The following is an 18,670-nucleotide window of genomic DNA, read 5'->3' as shown; positions in this document are numbered from 1 at the left end:
AAGTGTATGCTCTACGACAGCACACAACTCAAACATTGCAGCAAAATGCGTCTGACATTTAGGAGCATTTAATTCTCGGTATCAAGCAAAATATCCTTCTTTTAATAAGTGAACTGCTGGATGCCAGGCGTATCTGGAGCATTCCTTAAACACGCTTCATTTGAGCTTAACATCCAGTGCAAACACACACACAGGTAAACAGATGGTTGAGAAAACAGTTACTACGCCATCTGCAGTGACCAAAACTTGCGGTGTTTAATATAATCCCCATTAGACCATCTTGGTGCAGAACAGTCCTGAAGGGACGCACATACCAAAAGGGCTATACTCCCGATCAGTGTATTACACACCACTTGTGAATAACACTGGTTGTTTGTCAAGGGTTGGTGTTCCTCTCCCTGTCCCACACATGTGTCCCCACTCTTTTGTTTGCCCCAGCTGGTGCTACAGACTCGAAGAGGCTGTTTCAGAAACGAGAAGAGGCTGCAGCCCTTCCTCAAAACCACGGCAGAACAACACAAAGCGTGCCGCACCTCCCTGCCAGGTGTGAGGAACAAACACCACCGCCATTCCCACCTGAATTCCCAGGAAAAGCAGAAAAACCCCTCAACATCCCCAGCATGAGTGAAATGGCACCAAGGTACCGAGTCCTTAGCTCAGCACCTCCCCTCTTCTGAAAGCCAGAGAGCAAGAGCCCTTACCAGGAATATGCTCTCCCCCATATGTGATGTTAACATCGTAATCTCCTGGAACGTAAGGAACATACTCGGCGCTGCAGCTCCCATCCTTGTTATCTTTACAGCTAATTTTAGACTCTGAAGGTCCTTCAACAGTTATTCCAAGGCCACCAATTCCTGCCCCTCTGCAAGACAAACACACATTGTTAGAATTACCCACTTCTAAGAGCGGCTTCATGTGCTCTGGCTGCATTTTTACCCTGATTGGAGACACAGCAACCTGACTTGTGATGCCCAGCCTGCTCTAGCACACAAAGCCATTCAGCACTCGCATTTTCCTATAACTTTATCACCAACCACTACCAACCCGTAATCTCTGCAGAGCAGAGCGCTCAGCATGCGATGAGGTAGCGCACGCAGTAATCAAACGGACACAGTTCTGCCTTTTTATAACTATCTATACTGGGTTTAGCATCCTGCATTGCAGAGCCCACGACACTCCTCCCTCCCTCAGATATACCTTACAGATCAAGCAGGCCCGGTTACCTGGTGACAACCGAAAAGGCGTTTGGCTGATTTGTGAAAGCTTCTTTGAGGCCAGGTCCTTGTGCCTTGACGCGCGAGGGATGGCAGCCCTCTGTCACATTCACTCGGAAGGGGCTGTTGGGCACAGGCACGCCGTCGTAGGTGACACTGACTGTGTGCGGACCTGCGAGAGGAGAAAGACACGTCCCGAGCCCCCTCAATATTCCCATCACTTAACATCACTTCTACAAGATGCTACAGACTTAAATGTCAATAAACGGGTAAGAGCTTCCTCTTGCATTTCACAAGGCTTCGCTAGCGTTTCATAACCAAGGCGCCATCTACGCGCTGTTCTCCTGAAGCCAAGTTACCATAGAAGTCAGCTCTTTGAGTTAGAATAGAGATAATTCTTGCAGAATTAGCTCCTCCGCTGGCCAAAAATCTTGCTAAGATGCCAGCAAGTTACTGGCAGAGCTCAGCAGTTTGCCAAAGCGTCAGAAGAGCTGCCTGCTCTCGGTTCTCCCCTCTCAAGTGAAAAAACCCCAAAACAAAACATCAAACAAAGGTTACCCTTTTCAAACGGCGTGTACTCTACTGAATACGTTCCGTCGGCGTTGTCATGGATGAGACAGTCCGTGGGGGAGCCGGACGGGCTCGTGACCTGCGTCCTGATGTGGTCACCACCGGCCTTCGTTAGAGGTCGAGCATCCACAGTGAACTCGGCCGTGGCTTCTCGGAAGACATCTGCAGGATACGCCTTGAAGAGTCACTTGAAGAATCACATGCATTTCCGACAACAAAACATTTTGTGAACCAGCACGATAAACAACTCGTTTGGGAACATAACGAACCACCCCCGCCTGAGGGTCACCATGGGAACACATGAGACTCTTACAACTTTTAATGCGCAAAAGATTGTGTGGGATAAAGGTCCACAAGCTTGACAAACTCTGATAACAACAGTTATTCTCACCTTTTCCTTCCACTCCTGGTCCAAACACTTTAACTCTGCTGGTGTCCACAGCTGGCTCCACTTTGACCCGGGCTGGGAATTTCGGCACTTGCTCTCCTCCGTATCTCATCTTGATCGTGTACATGCCAGCCGAGAGTGGCACATATGTCACCACATAGGTCCCATCTTTGTTGTCATCGATCTGGATCTCGGCTTTGGAACCAGCATCCGACACAATGTCCACCCGCAGGTCCCCCGGACCGGCTTCCGTGCAGTCGATGTTCAGCAGCCCAGCCTCACCTACTTTACCACGTTCGAGACCTGGGCCCGTGGCAACGACTTTAGAGACGTCAAACGGCATCTCTATGTCCGCCTTAAACGGCGAACCAGGAATGTGAACCTCTTCGAAGAGGATGTTGACAAAATACTCCCCAGGCTTCGTAGGCAGGTAGGAGACTGAGCAGGTCCCATCGCCATTGTCTGAACATTCAATTTTAGCTTCACACGGGCCTTCTACCGTCAAACCCAAACCTCCAGTTCCTGCGCCTTTGGTATCTATCGTGAATTGGGCTGGTTTTCCGACAAGGCCCCCTCGAAGACCTGGACCATGAGCTTTTACCTAGAAGGGAATATGCGGTTGAGCTAAATTAATTCTTCATGTTATTGCCAGCATGGACCGCCTAGTTAGACCCCTCTGTGTGGGGGACTTGAGTGACAATCCCTTAAAAACATGCAGAAAGCAACAACTCCTCTGGCACTTCTCCCAGTTTTACTGTAAAGCTGGTATCTCTCCTCCAAAGAGGTTTCTAGACAATGATATTCATGCTCTCACCATGGCTGGTTTTATATAGCCATGGGAAATAAAAGGTAGAAACGTTAAAATATCTGATGGTTGTATACATGTTTTTCTTGAAATCTATTTCCTTAGAAAGAAGCATTTCAACTAACACACTAGAGATGCTTGTGAGGACAAATTCTATTAAACTAGGAGCAATACTTGAATTTGTCACACTCCACAGGATGCTTGCAGTACTGTGAATGAGTTCAATGTTTTTTCACATGCAGCGTTATAGGAATGACTTCCATGAGTCACAGAGCCTGCAGAAGAAACAACTCAGCACTCTGAGTAAGGGCGTTCTTGGGTCTTGTTTGGCCAAAACCAAGCCAAGTCTCACGCAACTGCACAAACTCAGTTTTCAGGTCTCAGCTGCTGTTACAGCCCTAAACCACCCACTTACCTTGGAGGGGTCTGGGGGCAGCGTGGCCTCCACCGTGTAGGGGCTCCCTGGGATGGGATTGCCATCGTAACTCACATCCACCACGTACAGCCCCTCTTCCCTTGGGATGTATTTTGCAGTACTGCACTCCTTCCCCAGGACTGGCTCCACCAGGCACGGCACAGCTTTCCTCATCGGACTGGAGATATTAACCTCCAGTTTACCTTGCCCACCAGCTCCTTTGGTGTCAATCACAAATTCCTGATCCTTCCCTACTTCCACTCCTGGAAAAAGGTAAAACCCATATTACCATGTTAAGCATTCAATATCAGACGGTGCCCCAAGAAATCTCTCCCGCACAAACCACCGAGGGAGCAAGAACTGGCAAATCCCTGCTCAGTCTGCATCCCTCTGCATGCAAACACACCTGCCAAACCAAACAAAACAACGAACAAGGGCTTTGGTTAATTGGAGCTACAAAACTGCAGCGTTAAACAAGCCGGCAAGACATGACCTGACAGTATCAGAGGCTCATTTCAGGAACACAACATTATCGCACAGCTCTAAGTTGTCCCGCTTTTAGAAAACAGAGATTGTATGAATGACACTCTGCACTGCAGCAGTTACCTATATTTGAACAAACAGCCATCTAGGCCCAAGGAAACCAAACCAGATCTCATCAGCAGGTGCCCAACCTGGCGAAGGGTCACCACAATGGACCAAACCCCAACACATGCTTGGGTCACACTGCTCTGTAATCTTTGCATAAAAAACATATCTAAATTGAAATTCAGTCCTCAAGAGGACCAGCTGAGTCGGAGTGGTCAAGCTACAAAGTTGGAGCTGGTTGATGCCCAACTGCAGCGAGTTAAAGAAGAAAAAGATTGTTTTGCCCACTTGTGTTCCAGTGGGACATGTCAGGTATCAGAGCTCCAGGAGATGCACCAGGGTTTGGCTACGGGGCTTGCACAGCCCAGAGCTACTTACTGTTTTCAAGTCCGTTGACTTTAACTTTGCTGAGGTCTAGCGGAGCAGCAACGCCCACAGTGAAAGGGCTTTTAGGGATAGGATCACCACCGTAAGTCACCACAACCTTCATTGGACCCTGGTAGAAGAATTTACAAGTTAACTCCATTCCTCATGCCATACAGATGCACCAATATGCAAGCAGTACATGAACGTACCGGATTGTGGCCTCTCAAGCTCTCACCCTACTGTAGCCTTTCAAAGCATTAAACGCTTTTCATTTAATGCAGGAAGAGAGAGAAAGACAATACTTTCCAACATTTGGTTAGACCGTATTCAAGCTGCCTGGCAAACCCCCGGCCCAGGCTGGTTCCCCCAAGGCGCCCGGACCCGACAGCTGAACCAGCGCCCCAGCCCAGGTGTCCCCTTCCACCGCACCGAGGCCGGGCCAAAGCCAAGCCTGCAAAGAGCCTGTATTATTACAGCATTTGAAATACCAGGGTTTTAAGCTGTACAAGTCAGAAAGATTAATGCTCTTGTGTATTTTGGCTGGAGTACCGCAGAGCCATGGCAAGCTCCAGCCCACGATGTGTGCTCCTTTTATTCTCTCCTACCACAGTCCATATTTTAACTATATTCACTGTTTGCTTACTTTTCGTTCTTGGCCAATTCAGCTCCCAAGTGAAATAATCATGGATGTTTCACGCAAGTTAGCGAATAGCTTTCCATGATTATTCTTGGTTGTTTTTAGGCAACACACACACGGGTAGCTGTAGCAACACCGCAAGTGAGATAGATAAGGCTGAGTAAACAGTGTTAAACCAAGGCTCCTCGGCTGCTGACGCGGCCCCTCAGGAATTTAACTACCTAGTCCGTCCCCGCCCCACGCTGAAGAGTCCAGAGTCTCATTCATAAGCTACTGCTCATGAACCTGAGAAACACAGGGTCCAGGAACAACCTACTTGCTCATGGTCAGGAGGGACAACAAGGTTGCGCTGATTACTGTGCAGTCTATTTTCATGCCCTCTTTTTAACCATCGCTTTCCTGCCAGGGCTATCTGCGAGCATCTCTGCTAAGTCCACAGCTCCTCCATGACCCAAGGTGCTCCTCCAGATAGGAGACCCAAGTGCAAGACCTGTTTTGAGCACCCTGGTTTGTTTCCCCACAGCTTTTCCTGCGGAACAGCAATCTGGTTCTGCTCACACACACAGAGTTCAGACGCCTTTGCTGCCTCCTGCATACCAACCCTGACTGAACAAGCAAAAGCTTCTCCAAACAGGCAGGTCAGCCACATCCTGAGATCATGAAACTGCTTTATCCAAAAGCAAACGCTAGCTCTATGGCTCTTCCAAGAACGCTAATCCAGCATCATGAGATAAATAATGCTGCAGTCCTCTGTATCAGTCCACTTTTACACAGCGACATTCAGGGAAGCTGGTGCAGATGACCAAGTAGCTGATGTGTTTGTTCAGCACAACAGGAGCAGCAACACACTTTCATCTCAGCACTACAGCACCCACATCTTCAGAAATACATGAGATCCCTACATTCTGACATTTAATGGCCCTTTACAAACATGCAAGCACAGCATAAGGAAAAATACTTCTAGTCATTAGCAGCTTCCACTTTCAGCTCTTTAATGGTGTTGCTAGGAAGGATCTGTCTGTGAACCAAAATGAGTTAAGACTGAATTTGTTTCCAACCCAAGGGCAAACCTCAAAACACAGACAAAACTTGGACGCATTTAATCTGCAGCCCAGCTTCCCTCCTCAGCACCGACTCCTTCACTTTCCTACTGAGGAGCTGCGGCACCACCACCCAAACTCGGTGCTTTCTGTCCCTGTTCTGGGTCACACCAGAGCTCCTTTGACACCAGCAGCTTGCGGAGCGGTGACATCCAGAACCGCAGAGCCGTGAGCAGCTGGTGCAGCATCCAGCTCCATTTCAGACCCCAGGAAGGCTTGCTGCCTTTTCTCTCTGATAAGGTGTGGAATGACAACATAAACTGTGCACTACTGCTGCGATATCTCCCTTGTTCCCAGAAAACAGTGCCAAGCTGTCAATAAGTACACTAGAAAACTGCATTGCTGCTTTCCAATCCCAATTGTCCTGCAGGCTTTAGGGACCTCAGAACAGGACACCCTGGCAAGGTTTATCAGCTTGATCCTCTGTACACGGGTACGAGGGAGGGACATCACAGCACTACAGCAACGTGAGGCATTCCTGCTCGTATTCCTAGAGGAGCTGGACGTACCTGCTGTACCGGAGTGTACCTAACAGTGTGGGAATAGTCATAGTTGTCAATGATATCCAGGTCTGCCACTGCCTCTCCTGGCACCGGGCTGCTGAACTGCACGTCCAGCGGCGCTTTCCCAGCTCCCTTGGTGAACACGGTGAAGTGCGTTGGCTTGCCATTTTCCACGCCTGAAGAGAAATGTTAATTCTAATTCATGCAGAGCTCACACACACAAACTCTTCCCAAGCAGCCTTTGGTACCTATAAAGCCTGCCCAAGCACAATGCCAAGGCAACCCGCATGGTTTCCAGTCTCCTGGCACCCCACCCAGCTGACTCCAGCAGCACGTTGCTGCGTCCCAGCGGTGCTGAGCCACAACGGCCCCTCACGGCCCAGCACTGGCCACACCAGCTCCACCCGGCTCTCACCAGTTTTGCTCAGCCCAGGTCCTTCAGCTTTCACTTTGCTGGCATCATGCGAGGGCTCCACTTTCACTCTGAATGGGCTGGCAGGTATTTCCTGCAACAGAAACACGGTCAGGTCACTCTTTGCTAACCCAAACTAGACAGACAATAATTTTAAGATACTTCTGCTTTAATTCTACCTTGAGTAAAATTTCACCCCACTTAAACACTCTGCCTTGCTGAGTGCTGACATTCAAAGCCTGGGGCAAAGTTAACAGCTGGATGGTTTGTTGGGGCTTCTCCCCCTTTTCTCTTTAAGGAAAACTCATTTTTACTCCCACATTCCTTGGAGAGTCACTTAGGTTTTCTACCCCTTAGGAAGTAGCTTTGCCCCATCACCGAGACCACACTCATTATGCCAGGTCAACACATCACACGCTCAAACCTGAGTGTCTCCAGCCAACCCCTCATTTGTGTGCCTTCAAATTCTACAAAAGCGTTTTCAGAAACAGTGACCAGACAAGGCAGACGTGAGCTGCAACAGGAGCCAGCTGTGAGCTGCAACAGGAGCCAGATGTGAGCCGCAACAGCCAGCTGTGGAGCGGCACGTGCTCCACGATCCACGAACAGATAAGCAGGCGCTAGAAACATCAGGCTGTGAAATGAAGATTACGAACCTCTCCTGCAAAAAGCACTTTAATAGTGTAGCGCCCAGCGGCAGGTGGTGCGTATTTCACTGTGAACGTATCATTAGCGTTGTGGATGATGTCGAAATCGATGTCTTCCTCCTCATCGCTGACCACACGAGCATCACACTTAATCCCAACGCTGACATCACCTAGGAAAAGCAAGTGGAGGTTTTGCTACCGACAGTACAGACATTGCCGGCCAAACAGCCAGCACGTTCCAGCTCAAGTCGCTTGGTTAATTGATGTAACAGATCACACCACAATTCACTGCGATGTTCTGCTTCCCAAGGTTTTTCCCATGAAACAAGGCAAACCAGCATAAAACAGGATGTAATCCCACAGGCAGGACCTGTGGTTCCGATACCACAGCAACAGCCCAGCCGGCCTTTACCTTCTCCTGCGTCCGTGCAGTCCACAGTGAAGTGGGTCGGCTCGTTCGCCTTCAGGCCGGTTCTCTCCACGCCGGGTCCGAACACCTTCACTTTCTGAGGATGACTCCCTTGACCTATAAGGACCTACACGGATTCACAAGGGTCAGAATCACACATCTGTGTCACACCCGAGATCACAGCCAAGCCGGAGCCTTCCTTGGACGGAGGCTACGGGAAAATAGTATTAATTAATTAATCGCCCCAACTCCCCCTGGCTGCAGCTGGACTGATAGGAGACCTCCAACATGTGAGCTTGTAAAAGCAGAAGGCTTTTTTCAAGCAGATAGATTCCTAAAAAGAAGCAGCAGAAGGACACCCTCTCTTGAAATTCGCAGAAGGATTTTATTACCCTGGTTGTAATGACAAGTAGTTGTGAGCAACCATGTCCCATTGGGGCTACAACTAGTAATATCCATGTCTGTACTTACCCTAAATGGGCTATTGGGCACGTTGGCTCCTCCCCAGACAACAGAAATTGTGTGTTTGATTGGTTTAACCGGCACATAGGAACAGGCAAACACACCATCGGGCTTGCTCTTTATCTGGATATCAATAGGGTTTCCTTCTCCGTCCTAAAAAGCAGTAAGTACAAGCAGAGGGTTCAGGCACTTTAAAAATGTTTGTACAGCATGAACAGCCCAAGACTGTTTTAAGGGGCGAGTTCTTTTTCCAGAACTGCAGCTCAGAAATACGGCAGCAAGATGCAAATGACAGCCCTGTAAGTCTTGCTCATCTAAGAGTTGCTCATCCCCAACACGCATCTGAACAGGCTCGCCTGAGATTCGCAGGCTCACAGACACTCCGGCTGCTTCCAAATGACAGCTCCAGGAAATTACGGCTTCCTTTGCTGAGGAGGCTCCAAGTGAAGAAGCAAAGCTCTGTATTTCATGCACCAGGGAGAAGTCACCTTCTCTTGCGTTAGGTTTGCTGCCTGACTACATTACCCAGATCAAAGCACAGGAAGAATTACGTATGCCCAGAATTAAGTGGTGTGTAAGCGAGCAGAAATACTTAAGGCATTTTTCTCAACAGCATTAAAGCCCTTTTGCTGAATTTCCCATAGCTGCCTTTGGCTTTTTACCTGTGCGTACATCTTCAGAGGTGCTTTCCCAGCTTCCTTGGTTTCAACTGTGAACTCAGCAGGATTGTTCACTATACAGCCAGTCCTCTCCAAGCCCGGCCCATAAGCCTTCACCTAAAATAAACACCCCAAGAGTCTTAGCTTGCACTTCAGAAAGAGAAGGAAAACTACGTGATTTGTTTCTGAAGACCTTCCGCTTCCCACAAAACCCACGAAGCACGGGATACAAGTAGAGGCTAGTGTGAAAGTTGAGAATTTGGACTAATCGAGCAAGTTTTCATTACATTAAATCCAAACCAGAACAGCGTTATTAGAAAAAGCTGAGTAATATCTGGCTGGAACATGGTCAATTCAGAGCTTTAAGTAGCGGCAGCTGAAGAGTCAGGTCTGTTAGCAGAAGCCCTCAGAAACATCTCGGCTGTAGGTATCTAAGATGTGCAATGCCATGGCCAAGCTCCCATACCCACCTTATCGGGGTTGAAGTCTCCCGAAGCCGGTCGGATGAAGGCCATGTACGGGCTGTCTTTTATGTCCTCGTCGTCGCACATGATGTGCACAGCGTATTCACCAGGCTCTTTGGGCCAATACTTCACATCGCACGAGCCATCGTTCTTGTCGTCACACTCAATTTTAGCCTGAGAAGGGCCCTCTATTGCAAAGCCTGAAAAAGGAACAAGTAGGTTTTCTCATGTTAGGTTTGTGGTGGCCGCTAATTTAACATTGCTTCCCCAAACTGCGTTTAATTAGCCATAATCCTACCTGGTGTTCTCTCTATCACCCTTCTTTAACAATATAGGAGATAAACCATCATTCCTTTCTGGATCTCATTCCACAAACCCACAGATTAACACTTCCCATCACACACATCCCTGTCTCTAGGACTTGCCTTGGATACTTTGATGTAAGTTTAAGTTTAGACCAGAACGTCTTACAGACACGTTTCTTTTACTGTTGGGAAAGCTATTGTTTCTCAGGAGATCACTGCTAGCATTGTAATGAAGAAATATTTCAGGCAAACTAAGTAAAGTAACATACCAAGAGAGCCAACTTCTGTGCCAATGGACTCCACCACGAAGTCGGCCGATTTGCCCACAACCCCCTCATGCAGCCCCGGCCCCCAGGCTCGCACTTTTTGAGGACCTGCTTCGTGACCCACTTGAACTTCAAAGGGGCTACGAGAGAAGAGCAAAGCACAGGATTAGGAACGAGGACAAACACAGCATCCGCGTTTTTCCCCCAAGCATTTTAATGAGGTTTTACATTGGATTTCCCAAATTAACCGAAGCTATCGTGGTGGCACGGTGCCCAGCAGACAGGTCACCTAACCCATCAAGGCACCTTGCACCCACAAATCCTGAGTATCAAACATCGGGCTTGTGCTGCTTGCTGCCCTAGACACTGAACCAGCAGATCCCCCAAAAACTCACAGCACAGCCCAAGCTTTATGACTTTTTGTATTCATCATTTTGGGTTTAGCAAGACTGATGGGAATCACCTGTCAAAGCTTTCTCAGCATAAACCACCACAGCACTAACAGGCTGCAGACAACCCCTCACACAACTGCTCGCTGTTAACGCCGTCAGAGTTTATTTGAAGCCCAGCGTTGCTTTAAAACCCACCAAAGGGCACAAAAACTCCAAGAAAGCTACTTCTAACTCACCTTTTTGGAATGTTGTGCCCACCCCATGTAATCGTGACAACGTATTTCCCCGGGGTAGCTGGATAATATTCAAATGCGTATACGCCGTCCATAAAGCCTTTTTGTTTCACCAGCTCCTCCAAGCCCTCTGTTGAAAGATCAGTTCAGCATTAAACTTAACGGCTTCCATCCTGCCTTCAATTACTCAGACAAGTTCATGCTTTCTAGTATTTATTTTAGCTTGCAAGAATAAATTTCTTCCACCAGAGGAAAAAAAGGTCAGGTTATAAGGGAAGTTAGTTCTAGTTGCCCTCTAGGACAAAGACAGCAAACACTTCCAGAAGAAATACAGCAGAAAGTATTTTAAAGTTACCAGACTTAATAGATTCCCTTGTGTTTTATTTTCTTAGTCTGCAGTATGATGCATGTCATATGTTAAAACAAAAAAGCTTAACATTTGTCAGACTTCGCGACCACAAGTATGCGGGGAATGCCTACTTTTCATTTTCTTCAAGATGAAGAATTTGAGGGAGAAAAGCTTAACGCACTAAAATTTACATCGACACATCTGTTGCTTTTCCTCCCCCCCCTCTAAGGGTGCTGAGCCACACAGTGGGAGCACTGTGCCTGCGGAGGAGGTGAAGGCAGCACAATGCACCTTTTAACGCCGCCTGGGCCGGGGGGGTGACGGCCCACGAGCACAGCGGGGCCCACGAGCACAGCGGGGCCCACGAGCACAGCGGGGCCCACGAGCACAGCGGGGCCCACGAGCACAGCGGGGCCCACGAGCACAGCGGGTCCCAAGGCAGCCAGACCCCCAGGCCAAGGGCCACGTCCCGAGCTCAGGACACAGCACAGGACCTGGGGATGGATCCCAGCAGAAGATCCCTTGTCAGCCTGCAGGTCCCCTCGTCCCTCTGCTCGGGTGCCCGAGCACCCCGAGTGCTGCTCTGAGTGCAGGATTTGCACCCCGTCAGAGACCCTGGAGTGCGATTTGCTCCCACAGAAAAGATGAAGATGTGATGCAAATCCGTAAAGCTTGGAGCCCACGGGCAGGATTTTCTCAGTTTTGCTAAGCAATATGCAGCAAAATGGAGAGACCTAAAACCAGGTGCAAACCTACCCAGTCCTGCACATTGCAACCTTCACATTATACACAAAGTACCAGAACACTCTTTGGAAATTTGGCTTTTTGTGGTGATACACAGAATCCCAGAACGTCAGGGGTTGAAGGGCCCTGGAAAGCTCATCCAGTGCAATCCCCCATGGAGCAGGAACACCCAGCTGAGGTTCCACAGGAAGGGGTCCAGGCGGGTTTGAATGTCTGCAGAGAAGGAGACTCCACAGCCTCCCTGGGCAGCCTGGGCCAGGCTCTGCCACCCTCACCGGGAAGAAGTTTCTTCTCGAATTTAAGTGGAACCTCCTGTGTTCCAGTTTGCACCCATTGCCCCTTGTCCTATCATTGGCTGCCACTGAGAAGAGCCTGGCTCCATCCTCCTGACACTCACCCTTTAGATATTGATAACCATTAATGAGGTCACCCCTCAGTCTCCTCTTCTCCAGCTCCAGAGCCCCAGCTCCCTCAGCCTTTCCTCACACGAGAGATGCTCCACTCCCTTCAGCATCTTGGTGGCTGCGCTGGACTCTCTCCCTGTCCTTCATACAAACCCCATCAGCTCCATCAGGCCACCATCTCCTTACTGCTCTCCCTTTTCGCAGTCTCCGCTTCCCTCCCCCGTCCCCATTCTCCAAAACACATCCACAGCACCGGTTCACCACGACACTTACTCGGTCCCTTCACGGTGACCCCGAGGTCTCCGCTCCCCGCTGCCCTGGTGTCAACCTTGAAGTCGGCGGTCTCCCTCATGCGGACGCCCTTGGGCTGCAGGCCTCTGCCGGTGGCGCGGCAGGCGCTGGGGTTGCAGGCTGCGGGGGAATTCCAGACATCAATACCGCCTTTGATACTCAACATCCACGTCGCCCAGCCAGCTTGGAACAACCTTTAGTTAAATGTTGACTCAGGGCAACCACGGCTTAGCTTTCCGCACAAGTTTTAACACTATAGCGTTAAGGCAGAGAGACACGGAGTCTGCACAGCGCTGGTCTGCATCCCAGGGCGTTTGGGCAATAGCAATAGCCAGGCTGCCTAATAATGACTGGTTTTTAGAATTGCAGCAAACACTGAAGCCCTGTTGCTTTGCAATTTGATGCCAGAAGACATCACATACAGATATTCACCGCACTAGGTACAACCTTCTTGATGCCTTTTGCATACAGAGGCACACTGCAAGCTTCCCTTTGCAGATAATCCCCAGTGAACGGTGTTATTGTGCTGTTATTTCAGAAGCACATGACTGGAATAATTGCTATTAGCAGAGATGAGTTCTGCACGTGCTTTGTTAAGACACCACATCAGAACCCCCTGCTCACAGCCCAAAGCCATCGAGCCTCTGCAGACCGACGCAGCCGTGGGCAGGGGCAGGAGGTTACATATGGCTGAGCTTAAGCTTACACTTGACCCTTTTACTCCAGGCACTTCTCCAGGCCTGTAGAATGGCTCCACAAATACGCTAATGCGCACTTAGGAACGGTTTTTGTTACACAATCCCAGCCATCACGTGGTCTTCAACTCCAGAGACCTGAAGGGTTTGAAGGGACTTACAAATAATCACGGCTTCCCAGCGGCGTGATCCCAACATGCACTTCCCCAAAATACGCCGTGCTTAGCACAGGTCTGCCAAGCAGCTCGTTCGGGTTTGACTTGTTTCAATAGCTTACAAGTTCTACCCTCGGATGGTGTCAGGGAACATCACCACGTGCCATCTGCCAGCTCTGGTGGGAGCGTGCAGGACCGTGCCCAACGTGACGGGTGAACAGCTGAGCCCTTCCAAAACTGAGTCAGGTAGCTTGTGGTTAAGCCAGTTTCACTCACTGGGTCACACACCGCTTCAGTTCGCTCGCAACTTTCTTCCCCAACCCCAGCACAACACCAAAACCCCTTCTGGCCAGGTCAAGCTGCAGGCGAGAAGCTCACACAAAGCAAACGTGACAGAGCATCCTACACACCTCTTACCAACTATGAAGCCATTAGCAGTGAAGTCCAAAATTCCACAAATGGAGGGTAGCTCAGGAGAGATGAGCAGAGATCTACAAGCGTAGGAGCACGTAAGGATGGAACAGAAAGCAAGTTAGGTGTCAGTTAAGGAGGAAACCAGTAAACATAGTCATTTGAGGAACAAAGGTGGGAAACAGCAAGACGCTGCATAGCTGCGTAAAACTTCAAATAAATATAAAGGGCAGCTTAATGTTCGGAGGTCTAGGCAGAAAGGAAACTCCAGCAACAAAAGCCATATTGCTGTTAGAGAGCACTGGTTTACCCTGTGAGTACCCAGGCAGTCCAGTGAATCCGGGCTAAGGTGTTGAAAGGTACAGAAAACATCCAAGGCAAGATTCAAGCATATTCTGGGATCATATCCAAGGTGAAAAGTGGCCATGTCATTTAAGTACATTTTTAGCAAGCATACCCTCTCCGACGAGAACAGTGCAAGGAGTTTTAGGAATTGACTCCCCAGCAAAAGTCACTCTGACAACGTGAGGACCGGCTTGAATGGGTTTGTAGGTGCAACGGTAGACTTGGTTGCCTTTGTCTTCTACTGCAACTTCAGCCAGGCTTCTCCCCTGAGGATCCTCCACTTCCACGTTGACATCACCCACACCAGCACCTGCAAAGGCAACGGGCCCAGCTGAGCTCAGCCTCCCCACAGCAACGCGCACCGCGTTTGGGACCACAGCCAGCTCCAGGCACAGCCTAAACGTCCAGCTTCTGCTGACAGCGACCAGACTTTAAAGAGGCGAAGGGGCAAGACGAGGTAGTGGCATCTCCACGAAGTCACCACACTGACAGGGCTCTGCTGCTTCATTCACAGCGTTCAACCTCTGGAGCTTTGAAGTGGTTTCGGTTAAGAGCTCGGACAATGTGCGTGCTGATCTGGACAAGCACCCTGCTCTGCCAGACTATACGTATTCCCTTTTGTTCAGACACTTGCTCCTTTCACATTTTATCCAACTCATCACGCAACAAAAACAGTTTTCCACACACGTTCAGAGGCCAGACGTGTCTTTACACGATTCAGACCACTCCCTCTCCCAATTAGAGGCTGAATGTAACACTTCCCCTCGCTATAACCACATTTAATTTTACTTCTAAGCACCCTCAGGCAGAAGGCAAATTAAAATATGCTACTCAGCATACTTCAGTGTTTAAATACTTCAAGTAACTGCCCTGAGTAGTTTTGCATTGTTCTAAATGAATTAGCATTTGTAGCATCTTATTGACTCATTCCTCTAGGCTACAGCATTGGCCTAATAGCAGGCAACAAGCCACGTGATGGAGATGCCCTAATGAAGATGGGAGCCCTTTAATAATTGCAAAAGAGGTTGAAACCAGTTTGTCATTGATGTATGAACTCGAAGTAGCACTGTGGCAGATGCTTTCTGCAAAGCTAAATACAGAACACATGAAGCGTTGGCAGTTTACTCACAGTTCACCCTTCAGAGGTGGGCATTTCACGTTCCTGTTCAAAATGAGTTGGGGGGAGAAACCAGACAGGAATTTGCCTGCTGCCATTCAGCAAGATCATGGCAAATTTCTGGGTGACGCTCAGCACCTTCCTGGCACAGCTCAGCTCCAAACTTCAACCACTTCATACACAGCCAGAGCCTCCAGAGCAGCCTGAACTTGATGCGGCTGCAAGTCCTCACCCCCTTTTCAGTTTGTTTATTCCTCCAAGGGTTAGGTTCTCCTCAAATCTGAGGGAGCTGAAGGATTTCAACACTCATTCATGCCACTTACCTGCTGTGTAGAGGTCAAAGTAGGTAGGTTTGTTGGCAATGTTCCCTGTCGCCTCCAGCCCCGGACCCTTTGCTGTGACTTTGCTCGCATCTCCCTGGGCTTTGTCAATGTTCACTTCAAAGGGGCTCTTGGAGATGTGCTGCCCAGCAAACAGGACCGAAACCTAGAGACAGACACCGGGCAGAGGCAGAGATCAGTGTCACCGCCATGCAGCCAAGCACGGGGTCAAGCGCCTGCGTTCCTGGCATGGAGAGCCCACACCTCCGGGGTGAGGGAGACCATCCATCCCACAACCTTCATCCTGGCCTCAAAGCGCTACCGACCCCAGGGCCAGCCACACCAGCGGGGATGTGTGCATGGATTGCCAGTGCGAGGCAGATCACCACCCAGTAAAGCGACAGGAGAAGCTGTAGTTATCTTTTCACGCTGTGGGGACCAGCCACTCCGGCAAGTGCCAAGAAATGGGACTGCCCATCATAAAGGTGCTTCTGCAGGCACCCGGGGACAGAGCTGGGTGGGAAAACCTCTGCAAAACCCCTACGATGGACAGTATCATCAAAGAAATGCCTTCTAGAAACAACCTGGTACTTTCCTCTGTGACAACCCACAAAACTGGTTTTGTGAGCTGTAGGAAGCAGCCCCAAGTGAAAGGAGAGCCAGCTGCAGCACTCAACACCCAAACACCCATGCGCCTTCTCCCAAAACACGCTCCCCACCACTGGAGAAGGGGGCAGCCCAACACCCCAGACGGAGAATTAAGGCCACATCAGGTTCCCTTTTCTTCAGGATGCCCAGAGTGGCTGTGATGCCATCAGTAAACAGACAGCTCACACTGACAACCAGCAGAGCAGCTCGTTTAGCCAGAGAACACTGGTTATTGGCACACAACCCACCTTGTGAGGTCCAGTAACCTTCGGCACATACTGAACTGAATAGGTCTTGTTTTTGTCACTGGATGGTGTTATCTTCGCCTAGGAGAGAAAACACGTCCACCGTTGAGCTGTGCCTACACATGGCAGCCTAAGACTCTTCTGGGTTAGTGCTTGATAATACAAATTATTTCTAGAGTGAGAGATGCTTTGCTGTGGGAGCAGGGATCCTTGCTACCTCCTCTTCCTATATGCAACAAAACCCATTGGTTTTGCCTCTAGACGAGATGAAGACAGCCACCTTCTCCCACCCCAGCCCTCCCCCTTGCTGTTCATTGCTCTATTAAGGCCAAAACTGAGATGTTAAGTCCAACGTACAGCTGTATTTTTTGTGGAATGTTGTAACATGATCAAGTGGAGCACTTGGATGAGAAGTTTCTATAAACATTAAAACCAGCATTTTCACTCAAAATTATTCATGGCATCTAAATAGCTGCTTTGGCCATTCTTGCAGAATGAGTAAGGGCAGACAGTGATTTAGTGATATGTGTTATCTAAAAGAGTGTCAGAATGTACTTGGCCAGTCAAGATAAATCACTGCAACTACTGGACATTGGAGTTGTGTTGCTTAGTTACAGATATTCAAGTTTTTTCAAGGTCATCCAGTAAAGCAATTATGAGGAAAAGCTTGAGGCTTGCACTTTTGATAGATGGTATTTTGCAACTTCTTTGTAGATTACTTATCTGGTAAGACCTCAGTTGTGAAAGATGAAGGTTACCGCAAAAACTTTGGTGTTCGGACCAGCTTTACTTTTCCACACGAAGTATTTAATGGACATACCTCCTCTCTGTTTCCCTCTGGATCCTCTACGAAGACCATCAGGTCTCCCTGCCCAGCACTGATGGTGTCCACCGTGAAGATGGCCGGCTGCTTCACCATGTTCCCGTGAGGCTCGATCCCTGCGAGGCAGAGCAGCACGTTAGCTGTTAAGACCCAGGTGTAGCTCAGAGACTTAAGCACAAGCTCTCCAGCCCGTCCTTTCGCATGAGCCCCCAGCAGCAGCTTCCCCAAGCCACTGAGGGACACGTTGTCACCAGCTGCCCAGAACATCACACTCTTAATAACCCCCTCTCTTACAAAACAAGCTGTTGTAAAAAAATGATTGAATCATTGGCAATTTTGGGAAGCCTTTTGGTAAAGGCATTACCCTAGAGCCAAGAGTTAGACTTATTTTTAAGCAAGACAGTTATTACCTCTACTGCCCCGTTTTACCCCATTTTCAGAACTCAGCTGTACAGACACCACTCAGATTTATTCTTCTTTGAAATCTGCTCAAACTACTTTGCCAGGATGAACACCGTACAAACGGCACACAGGAACCTCTTTGAACCATGAAACCCGTGCAATCCGGTGCCACTTCCATTTTGCATTTGATCAGACTCCTCGCTCGTCAGCGCGGGCCTGCTCCAGCACGCAGGGACCGCGGGGCTTGCATCACCTCCCCACGCTCAGCCCCGGGTCACGGCACCTGCCCTGGTGCCGTCAGACTGAGGGGGTGGGAGAGCTTCCCAAAGCTGCCGGTTCCAGACGAGCCCAAACATCTATCCCCTTCCTTCCAAGGGAATTACTCCTCGGCTTATTCATAAAACCGTGGGCACTACTGCTCCGTAGCACAATTAGTGGAAAGTGCAGCGTCTGATAGATTATAAGGAAGTGGTTGTGAACAACAGAATTCCTGAACTTGTTTGTCTTCAGAAAACAATAACTTGAGAGTAATGCAAGGAAGATCGTGTTTTTACTAGGAAATCTGAACATTCTGATAAGGTGTTAACAATTGACATATTCATTCTTTCAAACTAAGCCCCAGATTATCATCTAGTTTAAACAGCTATAAATTCGCTCTGTGGATCTTCTGTCCGCCCCACAGCATCAGGACGTGGTATTTGAGTTAAGTGTCCCTCGCTCTGTAAGCACGATGAGAAGGATCGCTCGTCCTCAGGAGGCAGCGTTAGTCACAGCGCTTTCTTAGCCTGCCTTTAATCTTCTACATTTTACTGTCTTCTCCGAGATCTGCTTTGGATGGCTGAATGCGAACCCAGAGCACGTCACACCAGGTCTACACACAGCGCCC

At 49.2% G+C, this 18,670-nt stretch overlaps 1 protein-coding gene across 4 annotated transcripts in view; it reads right to left on the bottom strand.

Moving 5' to 3' along the window:
* The window catches only part of FLNB (filamin B), an 89,525-nt gene that overhangs the window by 24,557 nt on the left and 46,298 nt on the right, over positions 1-18,670 (bottom strand). For 3 of the 4 annotated variants that reach the window (XM_065845560.2, XM_065845562.2, XM_065845561.2), the window contains exons 7-26: positions 17,380-17,498; positions 16,563-16,640; positions 15,670-15,832; positions 14,342-14,539; positions 12,606-12,743; positions 10,839-10,965; positions 10,214-10,350; positions 9,646-9,839; positions 9,179-9,292; positions 8,526-8,669; positions 8,058-8,181; positions 7,655-7,815; positions 7,002-7,092; positions 6,593-6,762; positions 4,359-4,476; positions 3,393-3,655; positions 2,176-2,773; positions 1,773-1,946; positions 1,224-1,386; positions 702-862 (exon numbers count right to left, since the gene is read on the bottom strand). In XM_065845560.2, the coding sequence (XP_065701632.1) occupies positions 702-862; positions 1,224-1,386; positions 1,773-1,946; positions 2,176-2,773; positions 3,393-3,655; positions 4,359-4,476; positions 6,593-6,762; positions 7,002-7,092; positions 7,655-7,815; positions 8,058-8,181; positions 8,526-8,669; positions 9,179-9,292; positions 9,646-9,839; positions 10,214-10,350; positions 10,839-10,965; positions 12,606-12,743; positions 14,342-14,539; positions 15,670-15,832; positions 16,563-16,640; positions 17,380-17,498 (3,435 nt within the window). Of the gene's footprint in view, positions 1-701; positions 863-1,223; positions 1,387-1,772; positions 1,947-2,175; positions 2,774-3,392; positions 3,656-4,358; positions 4,477-6,592; positions 6,763-7,001; positions 7,093-7,654; positions 7,816-8,057; positions 8,182-8,525; positions 8,670-9,178; positions 9,293-9,645; positions 9,840-10,213; positions 10,351-10,838; positions 10,966-12,605; positions 12,744-13,883; positions 13,907-14,341; positions 14,540-15,669; positions 15,833-16,562; positions 16,641-17,379; positions 17,499-18,670 lie in introns of those variants that run through there. The other variant, XM_071812917.1, reaches the window with a different exon arrangement.

This window comes from Patagioenas fasciata, chromosome 10 (genome assembly GCF_037038585.1).
Source record: "Patagioenas fasciata isolate bPatFas1 chromosome 10, bPatFas1.hap1, whole genome shotgun sequence".
Classification (NCBI taxonomy): domain Eukaryota; kingdom Metazoa; phylum Chordata; class Aves; order Columbiformes; family Columbidae; genus Patagioenas; species Patagioenas fasciata.
The sequence above is the reverse complement of the archived record's forward strand: the minus strand, read 5'-3'. Positions and strand labels throughout refer to the sequence as shown.